This window comes from Platalea leucorodia, assembly GCF_965183815.1.
Source record: "Platalea leucorodia genome assembly, chromosome: 5".
Classification (NCBI taxonomy): domain Eukaryota; kingdom Metazoa; phylum Chordata; class Aves; order Pelecaniformes; family Threskiornithidae; genus Platalea; species Platalea leucorodia.
Window position 1 is genome coordinate 28,558,677 of NC_138827.1, and position 17,908 is coordinate 28,576,584.

The 17,908-nt window shown below is 39.8% G+C and overlaps 1 protein-coding gene across 3 annotated transcripts in view; it reads right to left on the minus strand.

Annotated features, from left to right (window-relative positions):
* Positions 1 to 761: 761 nt before the first annotated feature.
* ELAVL4 (ELAV like RNA binding protein 4) overlaps positions 762 to 17,908 on the minus strand; it is a gene marked incomplete at both ends in the record, with an annotated part of 62,615 nt that continues 45,468 nt past the window's right edge. The window contains 4 exons of one of the 3 annotated variants that reach the window (XM_082313180.1): positions 762 to 1,089; positions 5,467 to 5,505; positions 6,906 to 7,131; positions 7,518 to 7,671. In XM_082313180.1, the coding sequence (XP_082169306.1) occupies positions 762 to 1,089; positions 5,467 to 5,505; positions 6,906 to 7,131; positions 7,518 to 7,671 (747 nt within the window). Of the gene's footprint in view, positions 1,111 to 5,466; positions 5,506 to 6,905; positions 7,132 to 7,517; positions 7,672 to 17,908 lie in introns of all 3 variants that reach the window. The other 2 variants (XM_082313179.1, XM_082313181.1) reach the window with 2 other exon arrangements.

The window sequence follows — 17,908 nt, forward strand, 5'->3', positions numbered from 1 at the left end:
GTCAATTTCCCCTAAATTAGCCAGTCAAAATATTTTTTTCTCAAATCCAGATTCTCTTGTAAAAATTCTTTATATTTTATAAAAATAGATTTTTCTTGAAACCCATTTTCAGCAAAGAGACCACCTCTTTGGCAACATTGTTAATGTTATTTAAATTGTTATGTCATCAGGTATCCCCCTTTACCCCATTCCCTAACAGAAGACTGTTTAGTTCACATGATACAAAAGAAAAAAGGAAAAATAAAAAAAGTTGCAAAATTATGTTCTTCTTTTTGCAATTTTTATTGTTCCTCTTTAATTTATGTGGGGGGTTTACCAATCTAATTCAATCAATGTTTTGAAAAAAAAGAAAAGAAAACAAAAATTTTTTCTTGCTTTTAATCCCATTAGTTTGTAAAAATTGTTTTTGTTTTATTATTTTTTCAAATGAGTGAATGGTCATCTTAAAAAGACCCACCTTCAAGGAAGGTAGTAAAACTAGCTGGCCGGGTAAAAATCCCTGCACATTGTTATCTATGTATATTATATTCAACAACGACAGCTATGAAAGAACATTCAATGCATCAAAGGTTTTTTTTTTTTCTCTAAGCATTATAAAATCCTTTCCTGTTCCTCACAGGATATCCAATGTTTTAATACTTAGGCAACACTGGCTTATAAAGTCCATGGTTGAATATAAGCCTTGAAGAGTTTTTTTTTTGTTTTGTTTTGTTCGTATATATATTTATATATATATATTTTAGTAAGTAAGGATATGAAATTCAGGATTTGTGGGTTTTATTGGTTTTAAAGGAAACTTGCAATACTCTGTCTCCTAAACGGTATCCATTAAGGCTGGCAATCGCCATGGCAGCTTCGTCGTAGTTGGTCATGGTGACAAAGCCAAATCCCTTGCACTTGTTGGTGTTGAAATCACGGATCACCTTGACATTATTGACGGCTCCGAAGGGACCAAACAACTGCCAGAGCACACTCTCATCCGAGTCGGGAGACAAGTTGTAGACGAAGATGCACCATCCAGTCCCAGTGTGACCAGGGATATTCATTCCGACAAGGCTCGTCATACCATCAATTGTGATCGGAGAAAACCTACCAAGTAAAAAGAGGGGTCTATTCTAAATATATCTCTTGGCACAAGCTACATGGAACCAAGACTTTAAAATAAATAAGCCAACGTTAATGAAGGTTCTTGATCCTATCCCTGGAAGATGACTACGTAGCCACGCTGGCTTCTAACTCCTACTTAAGTGGAGGGGAGCTGTACTAAAAAAGCAGACCAAATCTGGGCATATCCTTCAAGGATAAGCCCTACTTAGATGCCTACAAAGATCTAATAAAAGAAATACTTCAGGACAATCTAAGTCAAAAAGGGCCCGCACACACTGCCATCAATAAGAGTTCATTTAGAGAGGCCTGTAGGAATTTGCCACTTATTCCCATCACTAAAATAATGTAGTTTCAGGGCAACAGGGATCTAATACTTTACTTTTTACTAGTTTGCAGTGTAAAAAAATACACCCAAACTTCAAGACTTATTTTAAGGCATTAATGTGAAATGCCATTGTCAGAATTCAGCTATAACAGTAGCCTCTTTAGCTAAAAATACTGTTAGAGAGACATCTCTAAGTGGTAGATTTTAATTTTCCTCCTAACATAGTCCTTAACTGACATACACTGGGAAAAAATCCAGTTAATAAAAAAGTCCTAACACTGGCCCCATGTTAAAGAAGATTTATGCAGCAATTGTAGAGTAAGTAAAATAATGCATAATATAATTAATGAGCATGTCAACTAATACCTTCATACTGTGAGACTTCATATCCATGACAGGCTCTTAGGTTCTTCGGATAGTCATCACAGAGAGACAAGCTCCTAGAAACCTAATATAGCACCCTAACTTTCCTCTCGTCATCTTTTGGGACCTGTTTTCTTAACTTAAACTTCTGAATTGGCAAGCTGAAGCCAGGTAGTGTGTTTATGAACACAGAACCACCACAGAATAATACAGGCCGGACAGGATCTACGGAAGTCATCTGATCAAACTCCTGCTCGAAGCAAGGCTAACCTCTCAAATTAGATGTACTGTTCACGGCCTTGCAAAGGAAAGTTTTGAAAGTCTCCAAGGATGGGAACTCCACTGCTGCAGCCCCTGCTCCAGGGCTCCACTGCCCTCACTGTGAATGATTTTTCCCTTATACTCAGTTGAATTTCCCCTGCCGCAACCTGCTACTGTTGACTCTTGTCCTTTCGCAGTTGACCTCTGGGAAGAGCTCAGCTTCATCTTCTTTCTAATGCCCCTTGTAGGTAGCTGAAGACAGCAGTCAGGGGCTAAACTCTACATTTGCCTTTCCTGAATTTTGCCACATCCCTCCAGCTTGTCGAGGTCTCCCCAGTGGCAGCTGTGGCCAATGGCACGGTGACTGCCCCTGCTCCCTCACCCATTTCGTGTCACCCATTAATGCAAGGAGGGCGCATTGCAGCCCGTGACTCAGGTTATTAATGAAGATATTAAGCAGTATCAGCCCTCAGGATCAACATAATTTTCCTTTCATCAGTTTGAAAAAAAAAAAATGACATGCTTTCTAAAGCTACACTTTGGGATATGTTTTAAAATAACAACTGTGCAGAGGAAACGTCTTAAAAATCCAGTTTCACATGTACCTTCAGTATGATGAGTTTTAATACCAGAACTGAATAATAATTCCTCAGGATTTTGAGTGATGACTGAGAAAGTGGAAGGAGGGACTCAGTGTTGCCGAGTGAGCTCCTGCGCCCTCCAAAATTTCTCCTTTTACACTTATAATATTTCCACACACATTTAGCAATCTGCACAATATTATGCAGTGTATATTAAATAACCATAAAAGAAACTACACACTTGATGGCTTCTCACCATTCTGCTGACTCTTGATGGCACTTTATATGTATATTCAAGGAAAAAAAAGACACTTGAAAGATACATCTTAAGCTGAGGAACATCACTGGGGTATAGCTATGCTATAAATGAGCAGTTAAATGCTCACAGCATTGGGTCCTCAGACATACATACGGGTTTGCAGACAGTTTATTAAAAAATACGTGGCAATTTACTGACTGAACTTCACTTTTGCAAATCCTGCTCTCAACATCCTTTAGGTTCTCTCCTGCGTACTGAAACTAGTAACATTATCATAATGGTTCAGCGTGGCTCTAACCCATGGTATTTCCCCAGCTGCTGAAAACAAAGACAGCAGGACAAGGCCTATTTATACTGCTCCTTCCACCGTATGCAGAATTGTAAATAAGAATGCCAGGACTGAGAGCTTGTACAAGCCAACAGATCCAACTTCCTTTGAAATCTGGAAGATGGGACTTTAAGCCCATTGCTGACAAGCGCCAACTGTGCTAGTAACATACGTAAGCCAGCAAACGCTCCTTTTCTGCAATGTTTAAATTTAACTTGAAGTACAACACTAACATATACACTACCCTGTAAGTGATGTTATTATAAAATCTGTAAATGCAAAGCTGTGCATGTCACACAGTACAATATCAACTTTTGCATTTTTAAGGAAGGCTGCACTGATGCAAAGGGTTAAAGTTTCATACAGTTCACTGGAGAGCAGCTTTTCCCTGGAAACCTTTAGAAGCTATGCAGCTTTCAACTATTTATGTACCATGACCACAGGAGCTGCTGTAAATCCAAGAACTAGTGCAAGTGTATTGACATATGTACAAAATAACCTATTGCATAAGTAGCTTTGCTTCTAGCAAGTGATCTGAAATTAGTGTCAATAAAGCCTTTTTTCCACACCAGCACATCTCATTTTCCATCAGTACCACATAATTAACATGGGGAAAGAACGAACCAACCCCCAAACCCAGGAACACTACACTATGGATGTTTCAGGAATTTTTATCAATATAGTATTTTTTGTGTGACCCTGTGCCTGTAAATACAGGGTTTTCTAGTGCAAGTAGGAGTTTAAGATTTGCTGGAAGGAGACAACAACTAAAGATGCCTACAAAACAACTTAAAAAAACCCGTTGTGATTTAAGACTAACATTGCAGACTCTGAATGTTAAGAGAGCAGATGCATAACCTAAAAAGCCAGGTAACTCTTTCCCTCTGTAGGTCATAGGAAATCAGAATTCAAACCCCCACTAGTAGGGACTAAGCCCTGTTTGTCCTGCACCACACGCCAGTCCAATTCCAGGGAAAGCAGCAAACCCAGGGAAAACTCCTGGAACAAAGCAATCCTTCTGACACTGACTTGTACCTGACAGATACTTAAAGCCAAGAGTTTTGCCATGTTTTTGGCAATGTATCAAAACACAGACGAGACAGGAGAACACAGGAGAAGCGGTGTGTGATAAAATCAGGTGGTAAGTTCTGACTCATTTTATCACCATCACCACTAAGGATATCACAAATGTAACAGATCTACTAATGAACACCAGAAGTAGTGCTTCTGGGAAGATACACTGCCTCTGTTTTGACTATTACTTTTATAAGTAGTCTTTAAGACTTTTGATTTTTATGATAGCTACCGTGGCAGTAGTTAAAACCCATATTACTGTCCACTACTAGCTAGCGTAAAGATATACTTACCATACCATTTTACAGGGTGAGTTTTAAAAAAAGCTCAAGTAATTTTCAAACGTGGTGAGTAGACCATTTCAGAAGATTTAGTAGTATTTTCTCATCTTAATTGTGAGGGATGGCCGGACATCTTACGGTAACATCAGGAATAAGACTACACCTTTATTTTGCTGTAAGGTTCGCTTGTATTGATGTGTGCCATTAGAAGAAACACTAACAACACGTCAACTCATTTTAGCTATCAGATCAAGCATTGAACATACTCATGAAACAGCATAAATGTTTACAAATCAGCACAGCTTTCACACATACGAGCACATACACACGAACACACAGAGCTATTTTAAACAGAAAACAAATCTCAAACACCGAGAAAATTTCAAAGTATTAAACCTGTAACAAAAGAAACTTAGGGCTGATTAAGGTGCACACAGCTATATTTTCAAGACAAACTCGTGAAGCCAGATGTAGTAGAAAGAACGTCTTAACCGCAAGATTTAGACAACAGCTGTGTAATTTGTTTTCGACTAAATTTTCCATTATCAGATCAGAGATTAGTTAAAAACTTAAGTTAATAGTTCTGATTCTGGAAAAAGTGCCATTTAGCAGGACAACTGCAGTTTGAATGCTTGTAGCTGTTGCACCTAAACCATTTGAGAAGCCCACCTGTAAATAAAAAAAGGCTGAAAAAACCCACAGAATTTGCATGTGTGGCCTTTAAAGTAACAAAACCAACTGAAGTCCAACTTAAAAAGAATTTGACATGCTGGTGGAAGAAAAGAAGGAATTAAAAAAAAAATAAAGTTAGTGAATTAAAAAAAAATAAATTGTAGCACCAATCTGTGCCAACACGGACATCTGGCAATCTGTGGAATTCTAATTACCTCTTTACGCCATAGGCCATATTAAGCAAATTGTCCAGCCTGAAAAGAGAAGGAGGGTCTTTGGGTTAATGTCTCACAGATGGCAAGATCGCTCAATGGAACTATTATTAATAGCGTTCCATTTTCAAAGAAGAAACGTTCAACAAGTTTCCCACACATCTAAGGAGCCTAACAACTCCCAGCCTGCTTTGTTAAGTCTGAGGTTGTGCTTGAATTTCCACCACAGCGTTTAAAGTCATTTTTAACTTGTCTACAGTCTTAGAGAAAACCTTCATTTCCAGGGTTTGATTTTAAAGAAATCCACTTCTGATTTGTCTTTTTTGGACAATATTAGTATGAAATTTTTGCAAATAATTCAACTGTTCACCTTATATTTAGAGTTAACTTTGAAATAAAACATTACAGTCCAAAATTGCTGGAACTAGAAAACTTCTTGATTCTAACTCCTTTAACATAATACATTCTCCCCACTATATTACGTGTATTTAGTATTAATCCTCCATGATATGTCTCTCTAAATGACCACCAAATTTTGCATAATATAATCATCTGCTTTCCATGGGAGCACACTAAATCCTTCTATCCATGGAATGATTGAGTGATAACCTCAATGGACACAGCTGCGTGCCAAGGACACAAAACACAAGTGTAAATTTAATGTATCTGATGACTGACTTTTTTTTAATAGTATTTAATTCATGAGCACTTTTCATCATTGAAAAACTAAAATTACTTTTGAATAGTTTTCTAAAGCCAGTATGCAACTCAGTTATGCGAATATGTCCAAATTTTCTTTTTTTGAAGGCAGGCTTTTTATTTGAATGCTAGGTTGCCTGAAAATTATTATCAAATATAAAAGTAATTGAACATCATGTATTGCTAACTCTGGCTTATATATCAGATGGAAACAGTATATTCTGAACGCAAAGCATAAAACAGCCCCGAAAGTATCTGAAGAATCACACCAAAGACTAATACAAGGTCTCTTTATACTAAGAGCAGATATCTCAGGCTAATAAATTTAATGATACTGCTGCTGACTGGAACAGACTCAGCTTTTTTCCTGCTACCAATCCACTGCCATTAACATCAAAGTCTAAAGCTGCATCAAACTGTAATAATATAGCAGAAAAGCACTACCAAAAAAATGAGAAACAACAGGATAGCCACTGCTCATTTGATTATCAGTGTAACTCTATTCTGTCCTCCCTTCTTTTATGAGACTTCATGAGATCTGATTGTACAGTACTTCAGCTGTTTTAGTAAATACAACATGACTACTGCTGTCAGCAAATTTTCCTCCTCATTCTCCAGGAAAGAATACTTAATTTTATAAAGAAAATCAGGTCAGCCTACGCAACTAAAGCATATTTTCCTGTGCAGCACCTGCCCCACATTGTCGTCGCTGGTGGAACTTCAGTTCTTTTCCAGGTAATTACCTGAATCTTTGAGCCTGGTGGTGAAGTGGTCCAGGGTAGCGTCTGTTGGGAGACTGATACAGCTGTGAAAGGAGTGCCTGGCTTGTTTTCTGGCTGGGGTTATTGGCAAACTTCACAGTAATTGGTTCTGTAGCACCACTAGGCTTCTGGCCATTTAGTCCCTTTATGGCTTCTTCTGCCTCTATTCTCTTATCAAAACGGATAAATCCCACACCTCGAGAAACCCCTGGGAAGTAAAAACATGTGAACAGATGAATATTTGTAGGAACAGCCTCATCTATGAAACGAACAAACTGGATGTTGGTTTTGACTTCACAGAATACACAGCTTGCAAATTAAAGTAAATCCTATAAAGAAAAATGCCCTTCCCCAGCTGTGTTCTCCAAAATCAGCCCCTACCATATTTAATATAACAAATTTAAATAAACAACATTCTGCATTTTGAGATCCCTCATTAAAGAGGCAGCAGTTATGCCTCAATCAGTTATAAAGAACGAGGTACTGCATTATACACTAAAAGTCATATTGTCTTAAAACTCAACTGCCAGCAAGCATTTACAATTTTGCCATTTCCAGAAAACATGCATGTATCAAGAAAAGTTTTCTTTTAACCTGTGACTTGATCAACCAGAATCCGTGAGGTGATGATGCGCCCATATTGTGAGAATAACTGCTCTAATTCTTTCTGGGTCATTGTTTTCGGAAGGCCGCTGACATACAAGTTCGCATCTCGGATTGATGCTGAACTTGGACGGGCATACGACACCTATGGATTGAAGAAAAGGAAAGGTGTATTAGTAAGCTAGAGCCACCCTTTGCATTTTAAACAGACAGATTATTTTCTGTTCTTTCACAAGCAATAACTCTCGAGTTCAGGCACTACCTATTCTGCAAAACCAACAAAGCCAGGAAAGGCTGGAAGAACAAAGGAAGAGCTAGAGAAACCTTAAAAACAAACGCAAGGGTTCTTTAAGTGCAGGCATAAAATAACTATTGTTCAGAGGTAGATTAACGTGCAACTTCCTACGCACAGCTTTGTAAATTTACCCCTATGCGTTGTGGGCGTATGGACTATTTACTGTATTCAACATGTAATAACCTTAGCACATATGTAGCACTCAAGTTCCAGTATGTTTTATTCCGCCCCCCGCCCCTCCAAGTGTCTGAAACAGATCAGGTTATTTGCAGAATGATCTTTTGTGCTATCTCTCTTTGTTGTTTTCATCCTGAGCTGGCAAGATCTGTTCTGGATGAACAGTGAAGTACTGGTGAAATTAGACTAAATGAACATCTGCTCGGGGAACTATATACTGACACTCATTGTCATATCTGCAATTTATCACAAGAAGTTCCCTTGCACTATAAGCCCAGAACCAGACCATAAAATATTATGACCAAGCAAACAAGAAAATCTAGCTGAGGCACTGCATGTATGCTGTTGGAAAACTATTAAATCAAGTCTCTCTTAACTGCTCTTCTACCTATGAATCAGATTTGTAATTATAATATGTGCATAAAAAGCCTTCTCCGCTTTTGAAATAATACATACATTTAGAACACATGCATTTAACATAATAAAAATACTTCCTGGATAAAGCCTAATGGCAAGTGTTCAGCACAGATCACGAAGAATTACTTCGCAGCACATCTGAAATAGCACTGGATCGAAATCTGAATATTTTGCACTTCATCTTGATTTATTTAAATATAAACAGATCAGTACGTTCCTACGTTATGTCTTAAAATGTGTCTTGGAAGGAAATGTGGGGGTCCCCATCATGACTACAATGCTTTCAGCAATTGTCTTCCCCTCTTCCCAAGCCTTAGCCCAAACACTAATGATGTCAAATGGATGTCTTTATGTGTTTTATGTGTCAAAGAGTTGTCTATGTGCTCCACACCTAAAAATAGATGTTGACTCAACACAGAAAATGATGTGAATGACTAATATTTGCTTCCACAATCTTCTCTGCATAATAGCCGACAAGCTCTAAAGATTCTAGATTTTAAGGTTTTTGGCAACTTCTTTATAACTTACATGTTTGTACATAACCTTTTAAATCTAACATTTAAAGAGAAGGCTAGAGAGAGGAGGTGGAAAAATTTAGGGAAAGAAATGTGAAAAAGAGGTTAGATAAAACATTTGCATCGACTGAGACAAGCTCAGGCACAGCACAAAGGCACAAGCAGACACAGCGAGCAGAGAAACCTACAGGTACTGAGATCAGTGCTGAAAGGGAGACGTATATTGGGGTGGAAACTATTTTGTGCCTCAGCGATTTAGGACCGCACAGCCCATGAGCTCCTGATGAGGTGCAGCACTGAAGTCACTTAATCACTGGTCCCAAACACCCCTCTGATGCTCCAGGACCAGAACGCACACAGCACCGCTCAGCTTTAATGTAACAAAGATTGAGCCAGGTGCTTGGGGAAACCAGGGATAGCTACACTGTGTTTTCACTTACAGATACCACGCTGAAAATCACTGGTTTTGACCATGCTTGGTTTGGAGGTCTTGCATCAGTGGCTTCTCATTTATACCCCATGCCAGGGCATTTGGAAAAGCAGACTCCCTCCATGCTCTGCAAATGCCTTACCTTGAGACGGTACTGTAAGGGTTCAGACACCTACAGTTTAACCTACTTTAGGAATAACAGTTTAAAAAACACTTAAGAGCCTCTCTGGAGTAGGGGTGGGGACCTTACCTATTCCTCAAAACTGAGAGCTGCAAAATTAATAAAGTTCCTGGGAAAACAGCCAGGGATTTCCTTTGGGTGTTCTCACTCTGGCACATTCATTAACCAAATACCACATTACAGGGAAGATGAAAAGTATTGAGATATGCAAAAAAACCGCTACTTCCCGTAGCACCGAGTGCCTGACATTTTATATAAATACTCTACATACAGAAAATGCTCTGCTCTTGGGCCATACAGACACGCAGTGGAAGGTGAGCCTGCACACACTCACAAATTCATCTACTCACAGCACATGTAAACACCTATCACTGCTCAGGTCTAATTTTTATTTCCTCCTGCAATCAAACATTCAGCTTGCAGGGGAGCCTGAGCCAAAGAAAGAAGCTGCCAAAAGCAACTCTGCCGTCTTTAATATCAGGGAGAAAAGGTTGCAAGCTGAATGGACTCAAGGCTAGTAATGTCAATCATTTATCTGCTTTTGAATCTTCTTCATCCTCCCTCTCAGGTCAGCCAATGACAAATCGATCAGTTAGACCATGCTATCCTGCTTTCAAGCTATTATTCAGTTAGTACCGAGGACAGGGTGTCTTCCCGTGTGTTAGCTATCAAAGGACGAAAACGCCCACCCTGACCCTCCACCAGACCAGAACCTCCTCGTGATGTAGAAGTTAAAATGGGAGCCAAAACCAGCTCCCACTTTATCACTGAACACTGCAAAGCACTGGGTGAGGATGCTGCATTAATTCTTTATATTCACACTTAATGATTTTTTTGCTCATGGCAGTGTTAGCACCCTATAGTGAAAGTGTGTTGAGAAAGAATATGGAAATTCTAGCCACTGCAAGAAATTCAAATAAATGAACTGGAGTATGCCAAGCTACTGTTTGACCCAGGCATTTCTCAGCATTAAATTGTTTGTCCATTTGTACAACGGCTGGAGGTTGAACGATGATGTTATATTTCGCTGCATAAGATCATTTAGGAGTTCTCTGGTCAAATTTGCAAGGAAGACAATAAAAGATACAATTCACTTTATGGCTTGCTGGCCTCCAATGTTAGTTTCTATAAATATATATACACTAACTCTGAAAAACATTTTCTAGGATATTTCTCATCTGACACTGAACATTAGCCAGTGTAAGGGCTTCTCTTTAGTATAAACAGCCATCTCAAGTCTGCACCACTGTCTCCAAACACTACTGCAGAGTCATAAGGTCCAGTACTTCCTATCTGCCACGGTAATGCACATTTTTGTTCAGGAGCACAGAAAATATCTCCAAGTTAAAGTAATTATCTTCCCTATTGATTTCCTACCCATTTTCCCATGTAGAAAACTTTTTGAAAAATTTCTAACCTCAAGACTCTTCAAAACATAAATTGAAGCGGTCTGGTCTTTCCAAGTCAGAGACCACAGCAAAGGCACCCAGAGGCATGAACGCATCCCATTTGTCTTACAGAGACAAGGCACTGGACATGTAACAGCAACCATTTAAACACTGACACTTAACCACTTCACTACTGCTCATAAGAGATGCCTTCAACTTGTATGCTAATCCCGAGCTTCTCAAACTATTTCTAGAAGCCTCTTCCCAAATTATTTTTTTTTGTGGAGCGCATCAGAATAGTCTCTCAACTCCTGTCTGCTCTGAAGAACAGCATCATCCTTCCCTGAAGGAATGTGCTCTGCCAGCAGAGCCACCCTGCCGCAGTGAAAACATCTGCTGACAAGCAACCTGGCAGCTCATATCTTTCAAAAAGAAAACTTCTTCAAGGAGATGTATGTTTTGCTCTGCATCTAGTGTTACTCACCTGGGGAACACGAGACCAGTCAGGAGCCTTTAATCAGAGTGCTGCACAGCAGCACAGGCATCCACAGGCCACCGAACCACCCACTGATAGCACCTGCAATCGCTAGGACATCTCTCCAGCCACGAGCAGGTAAGGTGCAGTCAGTGTTCAGTTACTCCCTGGGCAGCTTTCAAAAAGTTTGTGTAACATTCAAAAACACTAAGCTTCTTGGTGACCTTAATTCTGAAAGACTTCGCTTTACCTCTTTGCATGACATGCTCTAAGATGTAGGATTTCTTGCATGACTTTTGGGGTCAGTCACTTTGCTTTTTTTCTGCCTGAGGTCCAAACGTGTAAAATGGGGACAACCCTTCCTTCACTTGCTACCTCTTATTTCACTGGTATGCACAGCAAGTGCTTTAACACAACCACTCAGCCAGCCTCACACGTGTAAGTAAGCACAATCTCACTTGTTTCACACACATACAAAACCAGAAGTAAAGCCTGCTTAACACCAGAGGATGGGCTATGGCCAGAAGAGATGTTTCGCCACAGCCACTTCCAGGCCCTTGTCCATGCCCTAATTTTGTACAAAACCACAGATTTAAGAAAAACTCCTGTGTAAGCTATGTGCTTTGTCAGAACAATCACACACACAAACCCTCTGGTCCAGAGGCTAAAGATCAAAATCTGGAACATTTTCACATCCACCGCTTGCACTGCTTTGTCCTTTCTCTTCTCCCAAGCCCTTGGCTGGAGGATGAAGGGGAGTGACGATGCACTTTACTGTTGAGCAATTCAATGCCATTTTACAAGGATTAATTATGATTGCAGGTAAGATACAACAGTCTATCCCATCATTTCAGGAAAGACATCCATAGATAATAACCCAGAAGCACTCCAGCTGTATCAAGAGCAGGGCTGAGAGAAATAATTGCTCTGGCTCTGTAGAATGAAAAGGATTCACTGGCAAAACTGAAGCAGTTAAAAGAGAAATCTCAATTAAGAGAAGATGCACAAAACTAACAGGTAAGGATTCTCCGGTTCCTGCTGAAAGCAGAGGAGCCAAATCTGAACCTTCAAACACAGCACTGAAAGGTCCTTCGAGCCACGGCATCACTACCGACACAAAGGGTGGAGAAGGATTTGTTAATAAGCACTACAAAGTCCAAAAGGTTATGCAGACAGAGGCTCCTAGAGAGCAAAAATGATGTAAACTTAGTTGAGGCTTTCCGGGTCTGTGGTATCTTTAAAGTTTCTTGTCCAAGGCTTTGTCCCAGGGCACAGCAGTCACAGCAGATGACTGCGCTTATGACTAACTCTGACCTACCACAAAACAGAACAAGCAATTACCTTCATTTTAAAAGAAACTATAGAACAACTACATCTCAAATCCACAGCTTGCAAATGCCTGTAATCTGAATTTTCAGGGAAGTCAAGAAGCACGTGCTCTTTTACACCTCTACCCTCTACAAAGCTTTGCTGGAGCTTGGGGGGAAATGCAGCTGAGCGCATCTGAAGGCAGCTGGTGAGCTGGCAGAGCCCACGGGTGCACCACACACTGCGTCCCTGTACACATGGGGAGCCCAATACATGGGAAGCTAAAAATGCAAACCCCTCTGCACCACAGTCCAACATGCACAGATCCTCCCAATACCTCCCACCCCTCAGACCCTCCAGCTCCTCTCCCTCACAAAACACCTAAGCCCTCTCTGTGCCTCCTCCTCTATATTTTGTTCCCCCCCCCCATTTTGTTTTCCCCGGCTTCTCCACAAATCAGAGTATCCCCAGATCTCCCCACACACCCTCCCCTTACCACCCATCCTTGCACAACATCCCATTTCTTCACTGGGAGAAGCAGCTGCAGGTGGTGGCCGGCTGGCTCTGGCAGGTAGCCCCCCAGTAGGCTACAGGAGAATACAAGTGGAAAACGCAGGGTTTTCAGCAGAGTATTGCACCAAGGGCACCCAGCACCAGAGCTCTGCTACTGTAACTATCAGCAAGCCAGCATTTTCTGGCTGCAACTCAGATTGTTGGGTTTATTCTCCCCTGTACCTCCCAAGTGGTTTAGGGAGGGGGGGCAGAGGGTGCAGCTCTCTTCCCCATCGCTTGCTGCTGCAGTCTTCCTCCTCCCCTGCGTTGTGCTTCCTGCGCCTCCTTCGCCGCTGAGCAGGACTCAAAGGCAATCTTTTTGACAAATGACTTTGTAGGACAGAAAAGTCTGGAGTTGCTGTTATTTAGTTACCCTACAGTGACAGGATGGTTTGTAGTTTTGCAGACAATTACAAGAATTAACATGGACAGATTTAGAGCCTGAACTTTGTAGAAATATCTGGCATTTCGAGAAACGCCAGAGAAACCAAGATAAATAGCAAGATCTTTGAGCAGTAATGTTACCGCTTTATTTCCAGAAAACACAGAAGTACTTTCTCCCACAGCCCTATTCACTGTATTTTAAACTAGGACCATCCAGTCCTATTGATCAAAACAGGAGAGTAAAGCAGAAATAAACATTTTGAATTAACAACAGGAAGTGTCAAAACAGCAGCAGCTATATTCCATGTTATTTATTCATTTAACTGAAAATTGAAATAGAGAAAGCCTCTGACCACAGAGGAACGATCCTATCTGTCTGGTATTGTATCATCTGATAGATTTGATGGATTTAAAAACTGGAAGGCATCAAGGGCTCAGAGAACCCAGATTCCTTCTCCCCTCACTGGAGACTTCTCCCTTTGCTGCAGCAGTGTCACAGCGTGCTACCTGCTTGGTAAGAAAGAAACAAACCTACTTCTCAGGCAACAGAGAAAAGGAAGGAGAGGGGGACACAAGACCACACTTCAGGGGGTCATCGGCTCTTTTTAGATTTCAAACTTCCTTTCAAAACTCTGTTCTGCCCTTGTTCCAGCATCCCCCAACATGAAGCCAGGTCACCCGAATCCTCATGTAAATTGTAAAATGCTTCCTTCGCATCCTTTCAGACACTGTCCTTTCTTTCAGGGCAAAGCAGCACGGTTTAAGCAATCTGTACCCTATGCACCACACATCTTATTTCCTTTCTGATATTTGATGCAACTGAATTGCCAGGCAATCTTCAACAGCAGCAGTGACCTTTCATATGCTTTTATGGATGGGCAAATTTAATTTCTAAAAATAGATTCAATTTCTGGAATATATATTTATTTCAACATGCGCTGTATCTTCCCTCATTCTAAGCTGTTTTGTAGAATTATATCAAGCTTTAGCTGTAAAAATAAAGTGAAGCCCTTCTCCCTCACAAGATGATGATGCTGCTACAAAATGGTGTAAATAAAATATGCACTATGATCAGCTGAGGAGGAACATAACATGTATAAGCTATTACCAAACACATAGCACTTCCTTCAATGCTTTCCCCAACCAGATATTCTGTAAATAGTCACCTCTCGACTTTGACTTGAAAGGGCATCATTGACTTAAATAAAATGCACATAAATATTTTAGCTGCTACAGTGAAAAGGGATTATTTATTGTAACGATAAAATAATAAAAAGAACATTTCTTCAGTTATTTTAGTCCTCACATCTGAGAGCAGACTGTTCCTAGCTGTTTTGCTGATCCTGCTATAAAACCAGTTCCTCCTGTGACTGCATGGCTGTTTTGCAAGGCATCAGGAGAGAGAGAACATTAAGCTGCCACAAAAATGTTACAGAAGTGAAAAGGACAGGATCTGGGGACACGTGCAGAAAATATATATTTTTTGTAAACAGGAATTAAGCCTTGTGGGGTCAAAAAATGAGTGCAAATATGACCCCCCCCCCCCCCGAGCCAGCTCATGTTCAGTCTAGGTGCAAGGGACAGCAAAGCCCACAACTGTTTGAGCACGGATATGGACACAGCCAGCAGGACCAAGGTGACCTTGGCAAGCAGAAGTAATGTGCCCCTGTAGAAGGGCTTTTGCAGATTATTCATTTCAGCTTTCCATCAAAACAGCTTCCAAACAAAAGGTAGCCAGAGAAATGCTACCTGCAGGGCTGCAGCTACCCAGCATACGCGGGCAGAGGCCAAGGTTCAGCCTATCCATCAACAGGACATTGCAGATTCATTCTGGGACATAAAACCCAACCACACTCACGAAGAAAACAGAATAAAGTAATGCTCAGTACTTTTCCAGCTCAATGTTATTCGAGTATTTAATTAAATATTTTTTAGCCTACAAAAACTATATGCCACCAAATCCCTTTCTATATGTTCTTTTGAGACAGGCTTTTTTAATGCACCAAAAGTGCATTTTTAATAACTGTAAAGGGCATCTAACTAGACTAAAGTAATCAGCTCTGATAATTAAATATAGTAATTCCACAAATTAAAATACTTCAACCTTATAATGAATCACAGTGAGATGCTAGAAAGGGGTGTGTGCAGGCTTCGGACAAGCTAGGAGACTTCAGCAGCACCGAGTAGGTTTTCTCAGCACTTTGCAACTGTTTGGAATCAGGGGACATCTCTGGCGACACAGGTGCTGCCAGGAGCAGTAAAAACACGATTCACCACTCAGCTAGTGTGAACACTGGGAAACCTCCATCCTCATCACACAGTACCAGGGAAGCAGACCTAATCTAGTAAGATTTCTAAGATCAAAACATAATTAAAAATACAAAAGACCAAGGGGGTAAGGTGAGATAATTGCATGTGATTCTGCAATTAAAAATTGGGTTGGAAACTGCCAATTAGATGTCCATGTGTCCAAAGCTTGGCTATTTGAAGAGAAGGCTCCCTTGGGTTGGTTTTAGGCAACTGCATAAACACTTACTTGAAAACATTTAAAAAAAAAGGAGCCTACACATCTTCCCAATCACTGAAGACATTATGCAGCTCCTGTGCACGTAGGTTAGGTCAATCTCTTCGCTTATTGTTAAATTTTAACAGCTTTCAAGAGCCCAAAATGTTGTGTATTCTATTAAAGTCTACTAGCTATTAATAAGCATGAAAAACCCAAACCTGATAAACCACTTATATTCATAAAATTTATACTGAATTGAAAAAATCTAAAGAAAAACATTCTGCAAAGATGTTTTAGCATGGGAAGTTCCTGGATAACAAAAATCTTACTACATATGATAAAAAGGAAGCCACAGTGGTTTAATATTGCATGTGAGAGAAATGTAGAATAATAATTGGAGTGGGTTAGAGTTTTTGGAAGCCTTTTCGTAGCTTGTATGTTTCCTGTAACCTTGGAATATTATGAATACAATAGCATTGCTCTGGCCCACAAAATAAGAGGCAAAGCAACATAGGTACTTAGGACAAAAAATGTAGCACCTTTGCCAATGCTGAATAACATTCAAAATAAAGTGCTGCATTAAAAACTGATCTGGATTTTTCAAGTTCTACTGAGTTTTTAATAAAGTATTTAGAAGATAGGTTAGTACTTCCAAAATATTATATTTTTCCTGATAATGTGCCTTTAAAAGCAATTTGGAGAGCAACTTTCTGCTTACAGTGAAAAGTTGAGCAGTAACTGCTGAGTCCAGGCATGTATTTCCACCTGCAGCAGTAGATAAGAGGGTAGATTTTGCTGCTTTGCCTTACATATTCCTGTAAGTTTCTATTTAACTCTACAAAACCATGCTGTGAGCATTTTGATATATGGCCCACATACGCATCTATGGGATGGAACCTGGTTGGTCTAATGGAGGTCTGGAAGTAGCTTTCTCTATGTAATCCATGCAGCTACTCCACCACTTTCATAACCCCCAGCTCAGGACTTCTGCTCTTTGTTAATCAAACAGACCAGAGAAACACTTGCTTGAAATAATCCTTATATATGCACAGGAATCCAAAAAATATTTTTGCTTTAGGGAATACCACTTTGTCCAAACCAAAACCTTTAGTGAGAAAGGGTAAGTACAACTAATCTATTGACCATACAGTATCTTTTTTGCAAGATATGAAGTCACTGACATTATTTGTACCAATATTTTCAAAGGTAAAAATTCTATTTTTATATTCTTTAACATTTTTGGCTTTGAAATACAAATTGAGTACGGAAGAAAAATTAAGAAAATGGTACAAATCAAAAGTCAGCATTCAAATATGATCAAAGCAGTTTCAGATAATTCGAATCAGATCTGCTGTTTGTTCCCCTTCAATTTTTTGATTCACATTACTTAAGCTGTATTATTTGTCAGAATTCAAGGTGGGGAAATCTTCTGTAAGCTGTTTCAAAAAAGCTTTATCAGCCATGCAGCAGAAAACATGACAGTGTAGAAATTCGCTTTTCTTGTGAGACCACTAAAGAAGGTCGTTGAATAACTAATGGTCTATACAACAATGACGTGAGAGACTTCAGTGGGATCTTTAATCCCTCCAGTTTTTAAAAGAATAAATCAAACTAAAGATAGGGAAATTGAGTTTGTTTTTTTTTTTTTGAGAATGACATATTCTAACTTGAGTGGAACATACCTTCAACACCCGATGATGATGTGTCACTAAAAGAGCTCCGTGTCAAGGTATTTCCCATTAAAACACAAGAAA